The sequence below is a fragment of the Manacus candei genome, unplaced genomic scaffold (assembly GCF_025592945.1).
Source record: "Manacus candei isolate 608988 ecotype Guabito, Panama unplaced genomic scaffold, ASM2559294v1 h1tg000005l, whole genome shotgun sequence".
NCBI lineage: Eukaryota > Metazoa > Chordata > Aves > Passeriformes > Pipridae > Manacus > Manacus candei.
The window spans coordinates 22,817,389-22,835,743 of record NW_026138053.1 but is presented as its reverse complement, the minus strand read 5'-3'; the positions used below and the strand labels follow the sequence as shown (position 1 = coordinate 22,835,743).

At 40.1% G+C, this 18,355-nt stretch overlaps 1 protein-coding gene and 1 long non-coding RNA gene across 2 annotated transcripts; both read left to right on the top strand.

Moving 5' to 3' along the window:
* Window positions 1-12,152: 12,152 nt before the first annotated feature.
* On the top strand, window positions 12,153-15,482 carry LOC127479870 (14 kDa phosphohistidine phosphatase-like). The gene is made up of 3 exons (XM_051807361.1): window positions 12,153-12,330; window positions 12,681-12,805; window positions 15,144-15,482. Exons 1-3 carry the CDS (start codon window positions 12,201-12,203, stop codon window positions 15,234-15,236), a joined length of 348 nt encoding a protein of 115 aa, XP_051663321.1. The 5' UTR covers window positions 12,153-12,200; the 3' UTR covers window positions 15,237-15,482.
* Window positions 15,483-16,999: 1,517 nt separating this feature from the next.
* LOC127479888 (uncharacterized) lies at window positions 17,000-17,531 on the top strand. Its single transcript, XR_007907692.1, has 2 exons — window positions 17,000-17,336; window positions 17,434-17,531. It is a non-coding gene; the product is annotated as an uncharacterized LOC127479888 (long non-coding RNA).
* Window positions 17,532-18,355: the final 824 nt, after the last annotated feature.

Below are 18,355 nucleotides of genomic sequence, written 5' to 3'. Positions count from 1 at the left end.
AACACTCAAAGCTGGTTAACTAAGTTTGAGTAAAAGATGAACTGCAGCACTGGACAAGCCCTTCCCTGTGGACAGCACAGTGTGCAGAGCTCTCATCTGTGGGAAGGTTTGCCAGTCCCAGGATTGCTAATCCTCTTCTACAGTCCTGCTCACAACACAGGTTCATCAGTCACTTGTAGCAGTCAAGCTTGGAATATGGATTTCACTTGGACTATATGCTCCAATATCCTGATCTCAATAGAGTTACAATTCCTGAACAGGTGCACGTAATATTTCAGGTGGACAAGACAACACACTGAATTCATGCACATTTATTGTCTATACACTGATTAATTACACTACTGCATAAAGCTTCACCATTACGGATGAGGTTTAATGAGGCTCAACACGCAAAGGACTCAACAAGGGTTGTCAGCTATAGGAGGGCACAGGGTAGCACCCACTTCATATCTGTAAAGCATAGTTATAGTTTATACAGTGCATGTTGGAGCTCTTATTTTGGAGTCTCAGCCTTGTCTTACAAAAAAACCAGCAGTGACTCCTGGCTTCCAAGCTAACATCTCAATTGGGACCAATTCCCAATTTTTTCACTAAAAAAAGTTTGTCATCTAGCCACATCTTAATAGATCTCTGCCCATCAAAGGAATCCACCTCAAAAAAGAGCATAGAATAAAGAGTATATTCTAAAACAGCCTCAGTTATTAACAAAATATGGAAATTGCAAAAAAAAAAAAAGATCTAGAAAGCAAGTCAAAGTTAGTTACTGAAGAGTGTGAGGATTAAAACCACCATACTGCATATTTGTAGGGAGAGGAACACTTCCTAGCAGGTGTGAACCAGCAAAGCTAGAAACACAAACTGACCATCAGGAAACTCTGGAAAGCTGAGGTTAGCTCTTGGCTGGCCTGGGCCAGCTTTGCTTAGAAGAATCAGACTTCCAGAGGTTTCCAGGCAGCATCAGGTCAGGACTGCTACATCTTTAGCCTCTGCTGTAAATTGGGAATGAAAACACTCCCAGTTTGCCAACCCTTCTCTATTAGGAAGGTTTACCACCTGAAGAAAACAGACAGAAGCTGGTGCTTTTAAAGCACCTGTACAGTACCTTGTGCAGCAGGGCATAATTTCCCAGGGGTCCTGTAAACATTATTGTTACACAGACTAATGTTAATGAGTCTTGATAGGGCAAGCTTTTTTTATTTTCTAAAACATTGATCAGCTGTTATAATTATAGATATTATAGAAAAAAAAATTACAGGCAACTCCAGAACAGTTTTTACCCTCCCAGGAGCCAGAAAACCCTACACTTTTTTTCCTGGATATTCCCTTTTCCAAATCATTTAATGAGCTTCCTACTGGTAACTGCTCATCCTTGTCATGGCAGAAGCTCTGAAGCCAAGCGGGAAAACTTTAGCAGAATTGCTTTGTCAGTGGAATCTCCGGAGGAAGGAAGAGAATATTTCAGAATTTACAATAGTCTTCCTTCACGTGGGCTGTCTGAGACCTCCTGTCTGCAGCAGATAAAGAACCCTCCCCAAAAAATAACAAAACACCAAAGCCTAAAAGCATTATGCTTGTAAAAATTCCAGACTAAAAAAAGACTGACTCTTTTTGTTGGCAGTATTCCCTTATACACTGAGAGGGGGCTCTTTTTGGTTTTTCCCAGGGAATTCTGCCATTCACTGATTACATTTTTATTTCCTTGTAATATCATGGAAGATGGACACATGCAAAATTTTCAAAGAGAAAAAAAAAAGCCTGAAAAGCATTTTCCAAAGCACAACAGAAGTTAGAACCTCTTTATTAAGTCAAAAGCACTTAAAATTTCAACCCTATTGCTCAGGAAGACTGGGATTCCTCCAAGCTAAAGCTCATATTGGAAATATGGCCTTAGTTATATACGTATTTCAGGAAAAATACCTGTGATGCAGTTACTTAGGTTGAGCTGTAGATAATCAAGCTAGCAATGCCATGCAGCCTGCCCCTTAGCTGGTTTCCATGTTACTGGTTTGTTCTCTTCCCACAGTTATTTCACATTCATGCTTTTTTCCTCTTTTGCCACTTGATTTGGGAACATGAGAGCCTCCTTTCTGGTGCTGTACAGAGCTGGGAAGTTGTCCACTCTCCTCTTACACTACATGGGCACAGACATAGTTCCTTAAAATTAATACAATTCCTCTCTGCCAGAAAAATAGGAGACTCTAAACTTTAGGCAAATTTTTAGAGATGCTGAACACTTATTTTTCTTATACACTCCAGGCTTTCATTCCCACAAGTGAAAGCCCAGCTTTTTACAAGCTTTTTCTACAAGTGAATGGGAATACTCCAGATCACCTCTTTTCCCTTACAAACAGAGGTGGCTAACAAGGATTAGCTAATAGCAACTGATTTTCTAGTTGGAGGGTTTCCTTAGCAGGCCACTATGAGATAGAGAGGATAAGAAAATGCTATGTAAACATATTAGGAGTAAAAACAACAAACCCCAGTGGGGTCTGCTATTTAAAGGACAGCAATGGACAGAGGACATGTCAAATGGCATTTCTTTTATACAGAGAAAAGTTGATAGATACTCACTGCAAAAGTGTTATGCACCAGGAAAAGAGAACAGGTCAGAGAAGGAAAGACTGGAGTGAAGACTCTTTATATTAGTTACAGGCAATCAAGCTACTGTTTAAGGATCCAAACCCCAGTAATTACCTTTGGGAGTATGGGAAAAGGTGTCAGAGGGCTGGCAAAAAGCAAATATTGCCTTTCTGTGTCTAGGAAAGGAAGATCAAGGTAATTAGAAGCTGGGTCTTCCACGTGAGCTCCTAGAAAAATACCAGAATAACACTGAAAAAATGTTAAAGAAAACAATTGAAAAATCAGCAGGCAGCTGCTAAGCTGTTCAGAACAGCTGACACTGATAGAATTGATCTCTTCCTGGTAGATCAATCAAGTTTGTGGTCTAGGTTGAGTCAGGAACAAAGAAACAATAGTGGACTATGGTTTGTTATAATTAAGACTTTTAATAATGTCCCATGAGACATTCTTATGAGGAAACAAGTGCAACAATGCTTAGTTGAAATCACCATAAAATGAGCATATAAGAGATGGAATCACTACTCAAAGGGCAGTTTTTCAAAGATCACTCTCTGTCCAAGAGGACTATTTTATTCCCACCCCACTGTACAAAAGGGTGATGGAGGAAAGAAATCTTTACCGCCTTCTAAAACCTAAAAGTTATTCCAGAGTACTTAGGAGGCATGTGATCAACAGTGTTTTATGTCCAGTTGGTGCATAACAAGTAGTGGTGGCTTGATTTGTAGTGACAAAGTTTCAAAGGAAAATTTTCCAAAGAAACCATGAAATGCTAAAACAGGAGTTTTGTAGAGTCTACCTTTCTGTTGGAAATTTCAAATCTTGGTTTGAAAAACATTTTTCCGTATCTTTATCAGTAGCTTATGAAAATTCAATGCAATGAAAATTATTTTCCATTATCTAAAGTTCTCTGTTGAACTTGCAGAAATCACAAATCCAAGACAAATACAGAACATGGTGGGATCTCAGATAAGCAGAATATATAGACATCTATTTGTACGTACAAAAAAAGGCAAAGATTCATTTTCCACGTCTTTAGAAAAGACTTTTTCTTCACCTACACGGTACGATTACATCTGCATTTACATATTTGTAAGTCTTCCTTTTTTAAAATGTTAATGATTCTGTTATGTCAACAGACAAAAAAATAGAGCATTAAGTACCTCTGAGTAATCCAGTTCCATCTCTCTCCTAGAAGATATATTCCTAATTCCTAAATTAAAACACTTGATAACTACTTATGTCAAAATGTTTTGTATAACAGACATTTATTCCATGGCACAGAGCTGTAGAGCCACTTGAAATTTTGAAGTAATGGAAAAGTGTCCAGCTTCACCCACTGTGACGCTCACTAGAAGAGGAAAAATAAGAGCTTTAGCCAGCCTTGAGGGGAAAAGGAATTCTGGTGCCAGTAGAGAAGGTGTTTCCTGTTTGGAGAGGATCTTTAATGCTAATTTTTCAAAAATTCAGAGACAAAAGGTTTTTAAGGCACAAGTTTTCCCCGAGGTCTAGATGGGAAGCAGAGATAATTTCCAAACACATACTCATCCCTTCTTAGCCTCTGTGTCTCATTAAGTGTGAATAAGGTAGGCAGTGCAACTGCTACCAAGGCGCTGGAATTTTGCAAGGCTGCCTCAGACAGTCTCCACTCTGTCTGGAGTGGAACCCCAGGAGCCAGAAAATCTTCTCTCTCCTTCTTATTTCGGGAACTCTGCTGTGACTCACAGTGCTCAATTTCCCCCAAACAGGCAAAAATACCCACTGAAGAATCCACCCTGAGGCCAGGGATCACTTGCACTGGGCCAGCTGGGATTCAGAGCACTGAAACATCAAAGAAAGCAAAGGAGCAGAGGAAACAAGGACTCACACCTTGAGTTAAGATAAAAGCAGGGCAGGCCTTAACATCACACATTGGCAGTCCATGGGTGCAGGTGGAACTGATCCCATGCAGAACTTGATTATTTCTAATTCCAGTGTTGGAAATCGTGGCAGAGGTGGTCTTGGAGCCTTGCCACCCTTCATGCACACAGGAAAGAATGACTCTGTAACACATGCATTGCCCCAGCACTGCTGATTTTGCTGCCCAGCTCTGTCCCACAGCCCCACGCTCTCAGCAGGTGAGATGTCACAGAAGTGGCACTGATGGGAATGCTGGCTCTGAGGAACAGAACAATTACAGCTTTTGGCAAGTGAGAGGAGTGAGGGCAAGTTTCAGGATTAGCAGATTAAGTAGGTGGTTGGTACTGTAAAAACAGTCATCATGAGATATGCTTTTTGTTTTGCAGATTCTTTGCATATCTTCTGCGTAGCTCTGTTCCCAGAAAACACTGCTTTGACTCAGAGAGTATGTGAACAATGGGCAGCACTGGAGTTCTGACATGACCTTCCATTCTCCATTTGCAGTATTATGAAGGAGAGACTACAAAAAAAGGATGAAGAGGCAGTAGCTTCCCTTCTTTACTAATACTCCTCACCATTTGTTTACAAATTCCAAGCTTCAGATCTTGTTCTCTTCTGTGATTGAGTCAGTTCCAGGAACATCATTTTTACACATCAATGGACACAGAATTTAACATGTTTGACTCCGTAACCAAATCAGTGTTCAATAACATATTTTAAAAATCATAAAATACAGCATCTTATAATTTCAATATTACGATTTCTCAAATTTCTCCATAAGTTTTCAGCCCAAATTGCCCATCTCAAGAGCTGTGCTGCTCTAGAAAGGAATGTCTACTAAGCAAGCTTCAGTCAAGGACAGTCAGAGATGTTAGTCCTTAATTTTTTCACTGGGAAACAAACAGTAAACAAACTCTCCAAATGCTATCTGCAGCAAATCACAAACCAGAGAGCCTCATTTTTTGAAGGACCTAGAAGTTTTTGGATCATGTATCTGAAAAGTGTTTGGGTGATACTGACCTCGGTATTTCAAGCCAAGCCCCAGAGATTATCATCACTGTCTGAGGCCATCTATAAAACCAAGCAGCAGAAAGGTCCATCACCAAAACTACTGGAATTCTGTGAACTGAGGTCTTATTACTTGGTATCTGAAATCTTCAAGCCAGAAGACCAAAGTACAAGGAACAACTGCACAGGACTGAGAAGTAAAACCCCACTCAACAACAACTAGCAAGGGCACATGATTCACACTACTCCTGATTTTTCTCAGTCAGACCACGAGAAAACAGAAGCTCTTGAATTAAATACTCTTTCAGGAGCACTTTTAGCCACTCCACCACAAGTTTGCCACAACCATGAATTATTCAAAGGAAGAAATTTATTTCTATCAGCTGGATATGTAATTACTTTTTAGGGCAGGCATGTTTAACACAAGGTTATTAGTGGAGAGTACTTCAATTGCTGCATTATAGGAGTTATTTCAAGAACAAAGGAATCATCACTAACACTGAAAGCATTGGTATTAAATTGCTTAATATTATCATTTCCCAGAGAAAAAAAACCATGGCACCACAAGGCTTTTTAAAGTTCCAGTTAACTGGTGTCAAGATAATTAGGACTTTCCTTATTTCCTGGGGCATGAAAACAATACTTTAACTTTCCCAGTGAACATTTTGCCCTTACAACACTTTTAGATTTCTTGACTCAACAGGAAGAATGAGTGTCACCTCCCCTGAAACTGCTGCACTTCCATATTTGAGCCTAAAAAGCAAACCCCAAAGTCAATTTTCTCAGATGCTGAACATGTATCCCACCCCACAGACCCCACTAATAACCCTTCACCCTAAGGGTTGTCAAGCACTGGAACAGGCTGCCCAGGGAACTGGTGCAGTCACCATCCCTGGAGATATTTAGGTGCTTAGGGACATGGTTTAGTGGTGGACCTGGCAGTGTTAAGTTTATGGTTGGACTCTGATCCTAAGAGTTTTTTCCAAACTAAATGATTGATTCTATATTTATCCTTCCTGGTATAAATTAGTTGGGGTTTTTTCCCCTTTCATTTATCAATAGGCATTTACTCATCTTTTGTAGCAACACATAATCACAAACAATAGCAAAGCCTGATTATTTAGATGACAGAAGTAATAATAAGATAAGATAACTTTTATAATAGGCATTGGATCAGCAGGAAGGGTAGGAATTGCCATTTATCATTCATAAAATAATTCTGGGCCTGCATGCAACATTCTTATTTAAAGCAGTTAGGAGTTCAGTTTATTTGTACTTCTAAGCAACAGATAAATACAAATAAAATACAGAGGGGAAGCTGCCTTACTGCCAAAATAAAATGAAAGATCCAGATTTATGCTTACTTAAAGATAAGGAAATTAGCAGTGCAGTTGCTCTATACCTTCTAGAGTCAAAGACAGACAAAGGTTTATCTGAAGGTTAAGTCAAAGGACAAAAGTTCAGTTTATGTCCAGAATTCTGCAGGTAAGCCTTCATACCGTTACATTCCACATCCTTAATTCTGATTTTTTTCCTAGGAAATGCAGTCCCAACACCACGACAAAGGAAGGACATGGTTTCTCTCCAGGTTGAGTACCTCCAGCCCTAAACCCACCATTCCAAATAGCCTCACATCTCTAATCCATGAGTGCAAATGCGTGAGTTTACCTGGAAGAAAAGCAGCTGCAAGGCCCTTCTATTCAGGATGTCACATATCCCACACAAATGAACTCTGATCAATTAAACAACTCATTTACACTGCTTGTCTCTGCAGACCACGGGGTAACAGCTGGGACTCAGGAATCATCACCTGCACACCACTTCCATCATGCCCCCAACATATGGTGCCAGGCACGGACACGGAGAGCAGGGAAGGACAACCAAAGGACAGCAGAGCCCTGGAAACAAACCTAGCAGGCTGGTTTCACTGAACCAGGGGATTCAAGGCAGCAGCACTCATTCAGTACTTCAAAGACTAACAATCCTGTGACAGGCAGGTGATATTTATGGTTATTCAGAAGGAGAACCAGAAGAATGACACCCCCTGGTAGCCAACTCTAGGCTTTCCAAAGGGTGGAGATATTCCAAGAAGTGCCCTCTAGTGAAATGCCTTTCCAGGTGTCCATTAGAAATGAGTGTTTAAACCTAGGGAAGAGGGAGCAGCTAGGAAGGCTCAGAAAGGATGCAACAGGCTCAGAAAAGTAAAAGAGTTTTCTGTATATAAAGGGATAAAGTCGGTACAAAAAACCCAAACGAATACAAACCATCTGTGAGTAAATATAGACCAAAAATTAGAGGGTGTTTTGTTTCTAACCAGCAGGGCAATGAGGTTATAAAACTGCCTTCTGTGAGGAGCAGAACAAAAGACTTGGTTTTCATCAGACCTTGTTCAGGTTCTGAGAGGGATCACAGGAGAACATTATTCATCAAAGCAAGGTGTGAAAGGCCCAGAAGAGGCCCTTTATACTCCAGCTTGCCAGAGGTTGGCTTGGATTCCTAACCTTCAGTGCACAAACCAAGCCTCTGGCTCCTGGACTGGCTATATACATACACAGATCCCAAAGATGTTAATGCTAAGACAGATAATGTTATTATCCTGAATTTGTTCCAGCTTCTTCACTAATCTGAGGAGCTGCTAATCAACAGCTGTTGAAGAAAAATCTTTATTCAAATCCTATTAAATTGCGTGAGCCACACAAGCATCAAAGCAGACCTGTGGTGTTTTGATGTCCATGATAATTACAACTTACAACAGTGTGTTTCATTTGCACCAGTGTATTAGGCATTCTTCTGCTCAACTCCAGGCTGTACTCCCACTCTGGGATTAAAAAAAATTTGCAAAGTACAGCTGAACATTGACCCTCATTTTATTTTCTCTCTAGTGTGTTACATGTGATGGAAATCCCCTACTTCAAACTTCTTTCCTTAATATTTTCCTGTGATACAACCAGGAGCCAAATATATCCCTACACCTTGTGCTCTGCTGTCAAGGAGCTTAATAAAGGGAAAAATTTATACAGCTGGAGTTGAATGTGATTGCTTCCCTTTTCCTGACTCTGGCAACCTGGATTGGTCTAATGGCTTTAGAGAATCCCGTGTTAAACTTCACTGCAGCACAACAATGTTCCTTTTTCTAGTCACTTGCCATTCAGACGTTAAATATCAAAATAAATTTCAGGATGTTTTGACACTAAGATACTCCTATTTGCCTATTCTCAAATGAAATGCTACATTTGATCTTGAACTGCAATCCATTTTGTTTCTTTTAAGATGTCCTACAAATTCACTAGTGCAGTCTGGGCACTGAAAGCAAACAAGAAATAGCAGATCTGAGACCCACACAGTAAACTGATCCTGGATTTTGGCAGGATAAACCTATCAGATCTGAACTCTGTTTCTGCAGCCAGGTGACTTCTGTGACCTGAACTTGCTCAATTACAATTGGCTTTGACATCTCCATATACAGCAGCAGAACAGCCTCACCTTCTCTTCCCCATCCTTCATTTCAACCCACATTAATAAAATAAGTGACAGTCGGCAATAATCCATTATAATTTCTGAATAATTCCACTCAAGGCCAAATTAGCTTTTAACTACAAGTCAGAAAGTCTCATATGCCATCATAAGGGCTACTGCATTTGGGCTTTCAACCCAGGCTTTTTCAGGGATCTTTTCTGTTACTAGGTTACTGAGAAGGGAAGTTACCGATGTTTTCTTTGTAACCATCAGCTACTGCATAATTAACTTTTCCCTAAAGGTGTTTCTATAAAGTTACTTTAAAAGAAATACAAATATCACAGCCTTAATGCCACCACAAAGCCCAGCAGAAATGCACTCAAGCACGACAAGAATGTCTTTGTCCCCATCAGCAGTTTCCATCACCCAAATATTTCACCCAAGACACAGGAACACATTCTCTCAGCAGGCACTCAAAGTGCCTCAGTCCTCCACCTGTTTTCATAAAACCTGGATGAATATGGTAACATCAACTGTTCTATCACAATCTCAAGCTGAGCTGACGTTTATTAACATTTCCAAGAGAAATCACTAAGCAGAAAAAGCATGGTCACCCTCTCATAAGGGGTACAATGGAGAACACAAGGTTGTAACCTGCTTTATCCCTCTACAGATGCTCAGGAAGTACTTACAGTAGGTACCAGGACATCATGTTCCTTTACAAAAATGAACCAGAGTAGCTACAATAGTTACACCCAGTTATCAGACCATGCCACATGAACCACAGCTTTTGCTGCTTCTTTTTAATCTCTCTGATTCCTGGAATAAGTAGAGGAGTTTGACCAAGTTCAGATGCACCAGCTCAACCAGTATCTTGGCTGACACACACCAAATTCAGCCTAACAATGTGTTTTGTTACACCAACAGTTTAATCCACTGCCACACACATTGCAATACAAGCCAGTGTAAGGACAGGTGAATTTTCCAAGGCCATATGAATTAAAACAATCTGATAGGAAAGACACAAACAGAGCGATTTTAGTCATTTGGGTCAGTCCAAAACCTGCAAACCATAATACAAAACAAGCCCAATTTGTAACACAGAAGAAGTAAAAAATTCTGGCAATGCTGACCCTTATGATTTGCCTACAACTACTCAAGAAAAATATCCACTATTTTATCTTAATTATCATCACATCAGTTCACTGTTACCCGACTTGTTTACAATTCTTTTTCTCAGAACAATGGGTTTTAGGACACCACTGCGAAAAGACAAGATGACACTTGGCCAAATAAATAAAAAACCCCTCAATTTTTCAAAAAGTAGTGCCAAACTCACAGTTAGCTATGAGTAAGTCCATTACAAAAGGAAAGTCCCTCCATGGAGTTCTGTGGAAAACAGGCTGTCTCTGGTTTAAGACCCCTGTTGCCCCACGCCATCCTCTTTGTACCCTCGAGGCCCACAGTGACGCACTAACAATCCCCACCAACTGCAGGGAATTTTTGCCTTCAGCCTAAAAGCCAACAGGAAACTCCTATACCTCAGCATGGAGTAGGAAACTACTTTTGGATAAGGTGGACGCTTGGGAAGACAAAAGCATTAAGGAAAACAGGATAAAGCTCTGCTTTGACTATTATTAAGCCACAAACTTATTTACTCAAACTCATGTCAGATGAAGCCCAGCGCCTGTTCTCCTTGTTGAGGGCAAATTCCTTTCAAATTTAGCTTCTATTTAAGGTATGTCACAAGTATTTCCTTTGCCATCCTTACCATTGTTGTTTGTTGCTAGCCCCTTCCATACCTCACAACTGAAATGGGGCAATAAAGTTTTCCACAGTCACGCAAAAGACTTCTATGCTTGAGGAAGTGAAGCATTCTGTTCCAGTAAAAAATAAAGGGGGTGAGTTATTCAAGCAAGCAGCCTCCCTAATGCTTTCTTAATGAAAGATAAATAGGAACAGGAGATAGTAGGCAAGACTGGCAAACAAAATAATTAAGGAATAAACTGTGTACACAGAAACAATCAAAACAAAAATAGACCTCTTAGGTTACTTGAAACAAATTTAAAGGACTAATTCTACAGGCTAATTTACTACTGGACAAAGCAAGCTTGAACAGCCATCTCAGCTCCATAAGACTAAGACATAGGATCCTAAAGGGGACCTCACTCAGGCACAGATTTTATCACTTTCCCTGACTAACTTGGAAATCCCAAACAGCTGAGACAGGAGGATTGATTTCTACTTAAAGCCCTTCACACCTCTTCCTCCCCTAAACCTCAGCAAACAAGGATTTAGCTTCCTGGGGCCCTGCTCATTTTCCTCACAGTGGTGCTGCTGCTCTGTGCATGGACAAGGTAACCAACAACAGTCTCTGAAACAACAAAATACTGGAAATTTTTATTAGGGATTGTTTTGGCCAATAAAGTAGCTTAGGAAACAACTCTGGTTGTAAAGTAATAAGTCTCAAAATAAAGTCTAACCCCAAATTTACATTTATCTTTGTAGTATCTCTAAATGTGTATTAAGATGAGACATACTCTTCCTCTGTTTTACTGATGCTTTTAATGAATTACTCCTTAATTTATATAGTATACTATCTGCATTCAAGTACTAGTTTTAGATTTTAAAACTGTTACAGGTAGAGAATTTCACATCAACAATAATTTGCTGCTTGTATATATGAAAAGAATAAAATAGTTCAGCTAGAAGTGACCTACAACATAGTATTTTAAAAAGTAGTTATGTTGAAACTCATTTGTGAAGGTATCCTGAAAGTTTTAAAGCAGCTCCTACTCTTTAAAACGTGAGAATTCATAATACAAGAGTGCTCAGCACTGCACGGAAGGAACTTTTTTTTAATTCAGTAAAAATAATTTATTTCAGTAAAAATCTACTCTCAGTGAACTGGTGACAAGGGGAACGGTTTTAAACTGAAAGAGGGCAGATTTAGATTAAATATGGGAAAGAAATTCTTCCCTGTGAGGGTGGTGAGGCCCTGGCACAGGTTGCCCAGAGAAGCTGTGGATGCCCCACCCCTGGAATATTCAAGGCCAGGTTGGATGGGGCTTGGAGCAACCTGGGATAGTGTAAAGTGTTCCTGCCCTTCCAAGTGGTTACTAAGGCAGGAGCGAACCGCAGGTGCGCTGCCCCACAGCTCACGCCGCTCGTCGTTTGATCGATGGGCGCCCTGAGGCCCTCACGCAGCCCCGCCCCGCCCGCCGCCATCGCGCCCGCCCCCAGCCCCGCCAGGCCCCGCCATGGCGGCCGTGCGGGACGTGGAGATCGACCCCGAGGGCACCTTCAAGTACATCCTGGTGCGCCTGCAGCGCCCGGGCGGCGGCGAGCAGCGGGACATCGTGCGCGGCACCGGGGCGGCCGAGTTCCACAGTGCGTGACAGCCCGCGGCCTGAGGGGGCGAGCGGGCGGCGGGGCTGAGGGGAGCGGGAGCCGCCGTCCCGAGCGGCCCAGAAAGCCCCTGTTCTCCCCTTTCTGTGTCCCTCGTGTGACATGAAAGCCGGGCCCGTCTCTCTGTCAGGTGCCAGTCCCGAACCCGGTTTAGGAGAACGAGACGGGCTAAGGAAAAAACTAAAATAATAAAACTTAACGTGCTTTTCTATACCCGTGAAGAGAAATATCCCTCTCTTGTAGGTGGAAAAAGCTGGAGGAAAATGACTGGAAAATAGAGTACTTGATGCCTAGTGCGTATTGTAATGGCTCTCACCATTCTTCTTGTGCAGATCATATATTTGAAAAAGTGAATCCTGAGATGGAAAAGCTGGGATACGAGTGCAAGTGCCTTGGAGGAGGGAAAATCGATCACAATAGCAAAGACAAGAAAATCAGGGTATTTGGGCTCTCTACAGTAAGTGCATCTCATATTCATTTAAATCCTTTTGTCTCTGATGTTCTGTAGTACGGTGGTTTTTGGCAATTTTCATCACATTAACTGGAAAACCCACCTGGCTCACTTGTGAGATAGATTAGCAAAACAATAGTTTTAGGGTGGGAGACCAAAAAGATAAAGTTGGCTATTACTCAGCATTAGGTTAAGTTATAATCAAGAACAAAAATGAAAGTAGATATCTCTTGATCCAGTCTTTCCATCTTGCTGCTAGAGCAGGAATGGCCCGTTTGTAGCTACAGGGACTTGATCCAGTTATTGCATGATCTTTATTTGCCAACAAAAGTGTTGAAAATCGTGTCTGTTACTCTGTGTATATGTTGGGTGAGAAGAGTAGACCCGGTTTAGGTGTGAATTTTTAGTAGGTGAAGATGTAGTAATGTGTTTTGTGGAATAAAAATAGCATTTTTGTTACTTCTTATATTTCCATGTAAGCTCAGTTCCTTTAGGAAAGACTTAATAAGTGTTCAGCATTTCTCTAATGCAGGGAAATGCTGTAGTCTGGCTCTGGTGTTGCTCAGTGATGAAGCATAGCTGCTTCTGTAGCAATAACTGTGAGTAAAGATTCTAGGCTTTTAATTTAGACAGAAAGAAAATAGTTCTGTTAAGTTCCTTTAATTTTCTATAGTAAGTGATGGTTACTTCAAATTTGCTTACCTTAGATGAGCAGTGAAGGTTGGGCCTTGAATGTATCAAGTGTTTGTTAGTGATGCTTTTGTTCCAAGATGACTCTTGGCACCTGGAATCATAAGAAAAGAAAAACCTCTTTAGGATTTCTGTGGGGTGGGAAGGCAGTGCTTCTTCTGTTAAATTCTTGTAATTTTAAGTCCTCACCACAACTGTGTCTTTAGGTGAGACTTCACACCTATGTTACTCAGCTGCCAAACTAGTGTTAATGGCAGTGGTCAACTCTTGCTTTTGTTATCTGTGCAAAATACCTTGTTTCTCTGCTTCTAGTACCTTGATGCTTACAGAGGAGCATGATGTAAAAGCAGAGTTTTATTGCCATGAGAGCTTGTCAGGCAGAGACCTGGAGGGCCAGATGACCTCAGTTGCAGGTCAGAAGTTAATATATTAATTACATTGGTTTAATGCTTCTCTTGACTTGGAAGTTTGTTGTCAGATTCTAAAGCAGAACTAACCTGGTTCTTTATGGAAATCAAAAATAGTCACTGACTTCTTTTGAAGTAGATGTTGTGTTGCTATTTGCAAGGCTGGATGGGGTCTTTAAAGTGGTTACCAAGGTAAGAGTGAGCTCTTATGAGTGTAAAGCTCTTGCTTTACAACTGGCATAACTACATTATTTGGTATTTTTCAGAAGTGTGAATTTTATAACACATCAATTTTAATCTGTGCAGTTTAAATGCAGTTTATTTAAGCTGTTCCTCTTGGGGCTGAGTCAGTGATGAATAAGAGTACATGTTTTGTGTGATAATGCTGTCTTGAGCTATTTTTTTTCTGTCTTCTAAGTGAAGTGTTGTTTGAAATATTACTGGAAAAAGAAAACAGCCCGTAAATCACAGGTTTTAATCAGTACACTGCACTGTTGTGCAGTAAAGGCTTTTTCACAGGGAAAAAAAATTGCAGTTCTATTATAAGAAATCAAGATAACACATTCAGTCATGTAAGACAATAATGGAAAGGCAACTTCTACCACAACTGGCTTAAATTTCAGTGAAAGTAACACTGAGCAGTGATTTAAATGACGGTTAAAAATCACATGGGTCATCTGACCTTGCCTTAGTTTGGAATTGCAGTGGCATAAGAGCACAGATACTTAAAACTAAGCAATTATGAGCTAAGGCAAGATTGCAGATAAATAAAACATGAAGACTGATTTCTTTAGTGGCTAGAAGAGTACTCAGATGTTTGCACGTGTGGTGCCTTATTCCCTTTTCCTTCAGCTGAGCCAAATCAGATGTTTGTATGCCCATACATTAAAGTGGGTCAATGCAATCTCTGTGGTTTAAAAGAACATTCAGCAAATACAGTGGCTGAGGGGTTTGAAACACTTTAAAACAAGCTTTCTGATGGAGAAATTATGTGAAAAATGCATCCTCCCACTTGAGATTGCTTGACCCCATCTCATTTATTTTCTAGAACTTGAATTAGGGGAGGAGTTGGAGAGGACAACAGGAAAAAATGATAATTCAAGAATAATTCTTTTAGAACCTGTATTTGATTTGTATGTGAACAACTTGAAGTATCAAATCACAACTGGATCATTTGTGTAGACAAGAACTGGATGGTTCTGAACACTTACTGTACATCTCCAATAAACATTTGTTCTGTCTTGCAGGGCTATGGAAAAGCAGATCACTCAGTGACTGTAGAGATACTGAAGAAAGTGTACACAGACTATGAAATTACATGGTCAGATGACAAGAAATAAACTGTGAACACAATGAGCAGTTCAAAACTCGTAACTGTGAGCTGTACTTTGATTATAAATAAAAGTTCAATGTGTCCATGTATGTAGGCATAAATCTGGAGTAACTGGACTCTGCAGTAATTTATAATACTGTCATTAATCCCCAGAGATACCTCAGTTTTCATTCCTTTGTGCAGAATATGTAGTTCTAAGCCTTTTCCTCTCCTTTTGATGTGCTGTCTAATTAAACACTTCCACATTATCTGACCTCCAGCTTGTTTTCATCCAGTCCTGTCTCACTGATATATTTTAGGACACATCAGGATTTTGCCATCAGCTTAAAACACCACAGGACCAAACCTGTTCTCTTGTCTTTTGACCAGAGGTTTTTTTCAGTTTCTTTTATTTTTCTATCACTTTTTAGGCTTTTCATCTTATCCACACTAACAAAAATTGGTGTGGAGGGTGGGGTTGGCTGTTACAGTTCTTCACCAATGATCTAAATCTTTGATTTACTCCATGGTTTTGAAAATCCAGCATCTGTGTTCCATAAAAGTAATGATCAATGTCTTTGGTGTTCCTGTAAGATCCTCCCCCATAACACACTGATGGCAATGTCAAATTTTGCCAATGCTCCTTTCCTTCTGATTCCCCTATATCACTTTTATTCCCTGTGAGAATAATCATGCTTTTTTTCCTTTCTCTTTTTTTCCAGCAATAATTGTTATAACCACCTCCTGGCAAACCCAGTACCCCTAGACAGTGTGTGAATTAACTCACCTGCTTCCTGTTGTGGCAGGATGTTGCCCTTTATTTGTTGTGAGATGACTTGCCACAAATTTCACTTTTTTTGTTTCCTGCCAGTCTACCTTTAATTCACTTGTGGATTTCAAGGGAACACATTGTTGACTTGCAGCCTTCAAGAGGTATTTGTGTATAAATTCTAGTTCTTCCCTTTGCTGTGGCTCCTATTGCACTTATCCACCAGTATCTGGTGGTATAGAGTAGCTTCTTCTTTTCAATGTGCCTGTGACTCTCACAGTAAAAACTATGAAATTTGAGAGGCTTTAGTCCAGTTTCTATCACAAATAAAAAAAATCCTGCTGTTACTGCCTTGTTACACTAGTTACCCATCTTATGTCACCTTTCTGTGGCTTTGTTTTGGTTGAGCAGAGAGGAATTTCCTGTTCTTATCCTCAAAACTTTCAGTCCATTCCTCATTAGCAGAGTTCAGGTATCTCCATCCCAATAATCACCTCAGAGCAGGATCTCTTGAACCTGGTGCTGCACCACTTCAAATGCCATAATGATTGCATTAAGATTCTGATTTCAGAGCATGATTAAATGTCTGTGTGCCTCCTAACCAAGAATAGCATACAGGTCAGTAATTTGCAAATTGGGCACTTCCCACTTCCATTCTCATGGGTTTTTTCCCCCCCTAAGCTCTAGTAAAATAACTGTAATTGCCAGTATACAAACCTGGTTTTTAAATAGCCTCGTTTCCCAAAACTAGCAAATGCTCTTGAAAGGGAAGTCATCAGTAAGGATAGTATCTGTTAAAATAAACAAGCTTTTTAATTTAGTTTCCTGAGGTATTTAATGAGTGATTTTAATCTTTCTCTCCACGACACTTACGGGAAAGACCTAATTTAGACCGGATTTCTTATTGTAATGGCTTGTTCAAAATGTGAGGGGATGGGATGAGGGGAGAAAAAGCAGGTATTTTATGTTGAAACACCAACAGAACTAAGTGTTGAATCCTGCTGCTTCTCAGCATCTATCTACTGAATTTTAAGACCAGAACTCATTTGGAATTACGAAAATCCCAATGCTAATTTTGCTGATTTCACCTGAGAAAAACATCCTTCATTATTTCCCATCTGTAACTCTGAAAGGGGAATTTAATTATACTGTGTGGGGTTACCTGTTTTGCAGGTGTGCAGCCACTGAGACTATGGCTCTAGCAGTCTTCTGCTGAAGTCCTAAAACATCTGATGCTGTATTTGCACAGAAACAGAGCTACGTTTGAGCAAGATACTCAGTAAAAGTGTAGTATTTAAACCTAAGACAGCAAGTTTGATCATGGGATATTATCTAGAAGAAATGTTATAGTAGAAGATTGTAAGTACCTTCTTCCTTTATTCATCAAAAAATACTTGCTATTCTTGTTCTTAACCATATTCTTTGTCATAGTGGTCAGCATTTCTTATTATTTCAGGTGTGGTTCTCTGACACAGCACCAGACTCAGCAGGTGTAGAACAATCCGTGTGCAAGCCATGATTTGTCTTTGTCAAAAAGGTTTGAAAAATGGTAAATCAGTTTGTTTCCAGCTTCCCTGTTCCAACAAAAACTGTTAACAGTAATTTCTTGATCTGCCAAAGATAAAACCTTTGTTCCTCAGTTTGTAGCCAGCAGTTATCTGTTGTCAATAAGTTTCAGAGTCAATGAGAAAAATTTCCAAAGCACAGTGACAGTCATGGTACAACTTACTGCGCTTTTCCTCCCTCTCCTATCCTATGAAAGGCCAGATTCACTAGTTTCCAAAGGACCACTTTAAAATAGTCTGAAACAACAGTAGTTAAGGTTCTTCTGTAAAGTACAGGAAATCCTCTATGACTCTGTCTTAATAGCAATAGGGTCAAAATAGGAATCTTTAGGCTGATGTTCATAGTCTTCAGTGATGGGAACTTTTATGCAATAATTAAAGTGATTTAGGTTGCTGCTGTAATAAGTTTTTCCATCCCCTCAAACTGTTGTCCCTTCTCCCCTACACTGAGTATCCCTGCATCCAGTTTACTGCACTGGTTGACTATCTCTTTTTTTTTCTGTCTCTTTTTTTATATTTCTGCAAGGGCTCCCACCATCAGTGCATGATGAGAAGCAGTAGCCTTGATCTACATGTTAGAGCTGTGTAATGGCTTTTTGTCTCTTTTTCATTAAGACAAAACATGCAGTGGACTTTTTTTTAGTTGCTGGTGACACTGAGCACTCAGGACCAGGTTTTTTTATTTCTTTGGGTTTGTTTGCATTTTTGGTAAGGCAATTTCTTCAGCACCATCACCATCTTCAGCCTAGGAAACAGCAGTGCCTTGCACAGAGGTTTTTCTGAATGCTTTCTGTCCTGCCAACTGCTGAAGAG

Coding starts and splice junctions, on each gene's coding strand:
- LOC127479870 (XM_051807361.1), top strand. CDS start 12,201: ATGGCGGCCGTGCGGGACGTGGAGATCGACCCCGAGGGCACCTTCAAG. Junction 12,331..12,680: donor CGGGGCGGCCGAGTTCCACA/GTGCGTGACAGC, acceptor CTTCTTGTGCAG/ATCATATATTTGAAAAAGTG. Junction 12,806..15,143: donor GGGTATTTGGGCTCTCTACA/GTAAGTGCATCT, acceptor TCTGTCTTGCAG/GGCTATGGAAAAGCAGATCA.